Source organism: Triticum dicoccoides, chromosome 5A, assembly GCF_002162155.2.
Source record: "Triticum dicoccoides isolate Atlit2015 ecotype Zavitan chromosome 5A, WEW_v2.0, whole genome shotgun sequence".
In the NCBI taxonomy this organism is placed as follows: domain Eukaryota; kingdom Viridiplantae; phylum Streptophyta; class Magnoliopsida; order Poales; family Poaceae; genus Triticum; species Triticum dicoccoides.
Window position 1 is genome coordinate 587,770,762 of NC_041388.1, and position 3,824 is coordinate 587,774,585.

A 3,824-nucleotide genomic window follows, 5' to 3' on the forward strand; every position below is an offset into this window, starting at 1 on the left:
CACAGCCGATTCCAACTGAGACTAAGATGAATGGCAGGCAGACTATGCTGGAGTTAGGGCATCTCCAAGAGCATCCCCTACTCTTCCCCTATATGTCCGTTTCGGATTAAAGGGACAAAAAGCCCTCCTCCAAGGAGAACCACTACTTCTGCCTAGCCTGCGGTGGTGGCTTGAGAAAGAAGCAGCAGAATGAGGAACACAAAAATGGATCATCCAACGGTACACACAAACTCAACTGTATTTTCTAACTCAGTCAGTCCCTAAAATAATCTCTCATGTCAATTTCAGACGCTTGAATGTATCCTTTTCATTTTGCCATGATCTATATGTATATCATGTGCTCCAGTGAAAAATATAACACCATGGAACTAAAGTCATGAAGAAATTTGAATATCAAACCTAAGAAGAGATCTTAGCAAGCACATCAAGCACTAGATAGATTACCACCACACTATTATATGTCGTTATGTACAAATCCGAAGAGGATACAAAACCCATCCTTATTGGCACCACAAGCACATGATGGGCTCCAGGGGGCAACACTGCTAGCAGATATACTAGTAAGCAGTACAAACCACACGGGGAGTGCTGGGGATCATGCCCAAATGTCAAGTCTTACCACCAATACACAATCATATATCATCGGTTCATGACACGTGATACAACGATATTACTTATCCGAAGCGTCTTTCAGCTTCTACGCTGCAACTGCCTCTCGCAGTTTGCTGCTGCCTTCTGGCGGTGCCAAGCTGTCGTAGTACTCAACGAGGACCTTCCAGCCACCAGGGCACATAAAACCATCTGGTGGGCTCTCACGGTTCTTGGCAAGGCTGCGCATCTGTTTACAGAGGCAAGGGTGTCAGGGCATGGCTAACAAAATGTTGGTGCCAAAGTTAATGATGTGCCAACGACACCGAAATGAATTACCTTTGTGCCAGAGATGAACAGGAAGTCTTCTTTCCTTGATGGATCAAAGAAATTCATCTTGTTATGTTTTGTGTCATACGCAGCAACCTGATCCAAAATAAGAATCAGAAGACAGGTCAAGAAACCAAAATATGTCAAGGATATTCTATTTCAAAATTGAATAACAGTCGTTTGTGTCAAGATCAGAATGAGGTGTCTGGTCTGGAAGGATTACCCACCTTGAAAGGAAGGATATTGAGCCTCTCAAGCCCAGGAGCCATACTCAGTACTTTTTTCCCGTGATCAGCATCATAAAGGTCCCTCTTTTCGGTCGGGTGGCCCATACCAGCAGGATCCCTTCCGACAATATAGAAGTTTGCACCAGCATTAATACGAGCCTTGGCATGCCACTGCACCTCAGTTGGCCCAGCATAATGCATTGGTGAAGGGAAGATTGCAACCACAGTTGATTCTGGGTTTAGGACACCTTCCTCAAGAACCTGGCAAAATGAAGAAGAAACGTCACAACAATGCAGGAATTATCCTTTTTAATGTGTCTATCCTAGTGTAATCAAATAAAAGTTTTCACCGTAAGTTTCTATGACATACTCCCTCCATCCCAAAATAAGTGTCTCAACTTTGTACTAACTTTAGTACCAAGTTGTACTTAAGTTGAGACACTTATTTTGGGACGGAGGGAGTACTAGGAGTCTTTTTTTTCTTTAGAAAAAGGACGGTAGGATCATTATAACGCAATACCTTCTCATGCTGCTTCATTCTCACACTAAGAGGCACGTCATCTGCCTTTGTGAATCCTCCCAGTGGATGGAGAAGAAGAACAGGGTTTTTGTAGCCCATCTCAAGAAGGCGCCTCCGTGTATCAGTCATGAGCAGCGCATGCCCATTGTGCACAGGGTTACGAAGTTGAAAAGCAAATACTGCATCTGCATTGCGCCTGGCAAATTCTTCACGCAGCTGTGATGGAGACAAACGATACTGATCCAGACCATCATTATACTTGATTGGTTCTATAACCTCCAGGTCTCCACCAATCAGCCAATCACCAGCATTTGTAATGGCCTCCTCTACGTACGGCAGTCCGCGTGCAGTTGTTCCCCAAGTCCGTGCGATTCTTTCTTCCTTGTTATGCTTGTAGATCTCAATACTGAAGAAAGAAGGGGCGAGTGTTAAAAATGAGTTGCAGTTGTAGAGCATTAAGTACAGTAAAAGAAAACCACACTCCTTATCATATAAATAGGCTATGCTTGTTTCCAACACGTTGGAAGCCATGTGTAACATCTTCTCAAGACTAGAGATTCCGTCAACAGATAGCGGCGTCTTACGTCGATGTCATTATGTCACTTTAGTTATCAGGTGACTACATTTCTTGGCCAGCATCATTTTCATTTTTAGCATTCAATGTTTAAAAGAAGTCTATACTTAAATGGCAAATACAAGAGAATCACGGTGATGTAAGTACGAGGCATCGCACGTCCTAAAGTACTAGGAATGGCGGCAAAAAAACGACAAAACGGTATCTATTCAAGGAAACAATACGATAAGATATGTAATTTAATATGCCTGAAGGTATTGTCAAGTTTAATACGACCGAAGATATTACCAAGTTTACTACGACCAACGGTATTACCAAGTTGACTACGACCAAATGTATTGTCGACTTTACTAATCATCTATTGGAGGATGCATGATTGGAATACCACGGATATCTGAAGTCTGTCAACATATACAAATATACTGTTAAAAGTATGAGTGAAGTCCTCACTATCATAGCCCCATTCCACAAAAGCAGAAACTGTTACAAATTTAGTTTGACTGTCAAATAACCACTTGAGGTAGAAAATTGCGCCCGCATTCTTGGCAAAAGAAATATATACTTACACTAAGTTCACATAAGACCTAGAATTGTGTATGAAGATAAGCTATGTAGCTATTGAAATGTGCAAACCATATGTTTCAGGTTGAAGAAACCACCATTGTCAGCAGGAGCCTAAATAAGGTCACAACACAAGCCCCCAATTCCTACCAGAACATCGTAATAAATTCTACTCGTATCTTAAAATTGGCAGCTACATTCAGTCGTGACCTACCAATGCGTAATTGCACATACGGGGGCATGTGAGAAAGAAAGGATTGGCAGACATGAATCGGAGAGAGGGGGAAAAAAGAGATAGAGAAGGAAGGGGATGTGTTGTGTTCTCACTCGCTGAGCACGGCGACGGGGCGGTCGTGGGCGTCGACGAGCGCGACGGCGGTGGCGCCGTCGGCCTGGATGGCGCGGCGCTGGGCGTCGTCGAGGGCGAGGACGATGGGCACGGACATGTTGACGAGGGTGCCATCGGCGCCGCGGACGGCGTTGAAATGAAGTGCTTGGAGGAACTCGGTCTCGCGCATGAAGCCGCGCAGCGGGCTGGCCCAGCCCTCGCTGAGCACGTGCAGCCACTCGGTGTCCACGCGGCCCAGGCGCACGCGGTGCGGCAGCGCCGCCGCCTCCCGGCGCAGCGCCGCCCGCCGGCCGCCCTCCTCGGGCGCCACCAGCTCCACCAGCCTGCCCCCGTCCGGCTCGATCAGGCCGCCGGCCCGGCACCGCACCCCGCGCGCCGCCGCCCTGCCGCCCCTCACCGCGACCCCCACCCGCGCCGGCTGTCCCTGACCATGGCCCCTGCTCGGCCGCGCCAGCTGCGGGAATCTCACTGCGAAGGCGGCCTGCGTCGCCATGGCTGCTGCTGCTTCCCGTCGACGATTTGGTCTCTCTCAGATTCCACCTCCCCCCACTACTTATATCGTGTCGGGGCGTTTGTGTTTTCGTCTCGCTCTTGCCTTGTGGCTGGCGGGCGGCCTGACCTTGGTGGTGGGTGCGTGTATAAAAAATGGGGGGGAGGGCGAAGGTGAACCTGGAT

General features: G+C 47.7%; 1 protein-coding gene across 1 annotated transcript; it reads right to left on the reverse strand.

The window, feature by feature from the left end:
- Positions 1-369: 369 nt before the first annotated feature.
- On the reverse strand, positions 370-3,798 carry LOC119303098 (ATP sulfurylase 4, chloroplastic-like). Its single transcript, XM_037580185.1, has 5 exons — positions 3,128-3,798; positions 1,666-2,071; positions 1,146-1,406; positions 928-1,014; positions 370-838 (listed from the first exon to the last, which is right to left on the reverse strand). The coding sequence occupies exons 1-5, from the start codon at positions 3,640-3,642 to the stop codon at positions 698-700; spliced, it is 1,410 nt and encodes a 469-aa protein (XP_037436082.1). The 5' UTR covers positions 3,643-3,798; the 3' UTR covers positions 370-697.
- Between the last annotated feature and the right edge of the window lie 26 nt (positions 3,799-3,824).

Bases quoted from the DNA above. Each gene is read 5' to 3' on its own strand.
- LOC119303098 (XM_037580185.1), bottom strand. From the start codon at position 3,642: ATGGCGACGCAGGCCGCCTTCGCAGTGAGATTCCCGCAGCTGGCGCGG. The intron at 1,407-1,665 runs GTATTGCGTTAT...TCATTTTGCCAG, and splicing joins GAATGAAGCAGCATGAGAAG to GTTCTTGAGGAAGGTGTCCT. The intron at 1,015-1,145 runs GTGGGTAATCCT...ATTTTGGATCAG, and splicing joins TCAATATCCTTCCTTTCAAG to GTTGCTGCGTATGACACAAA.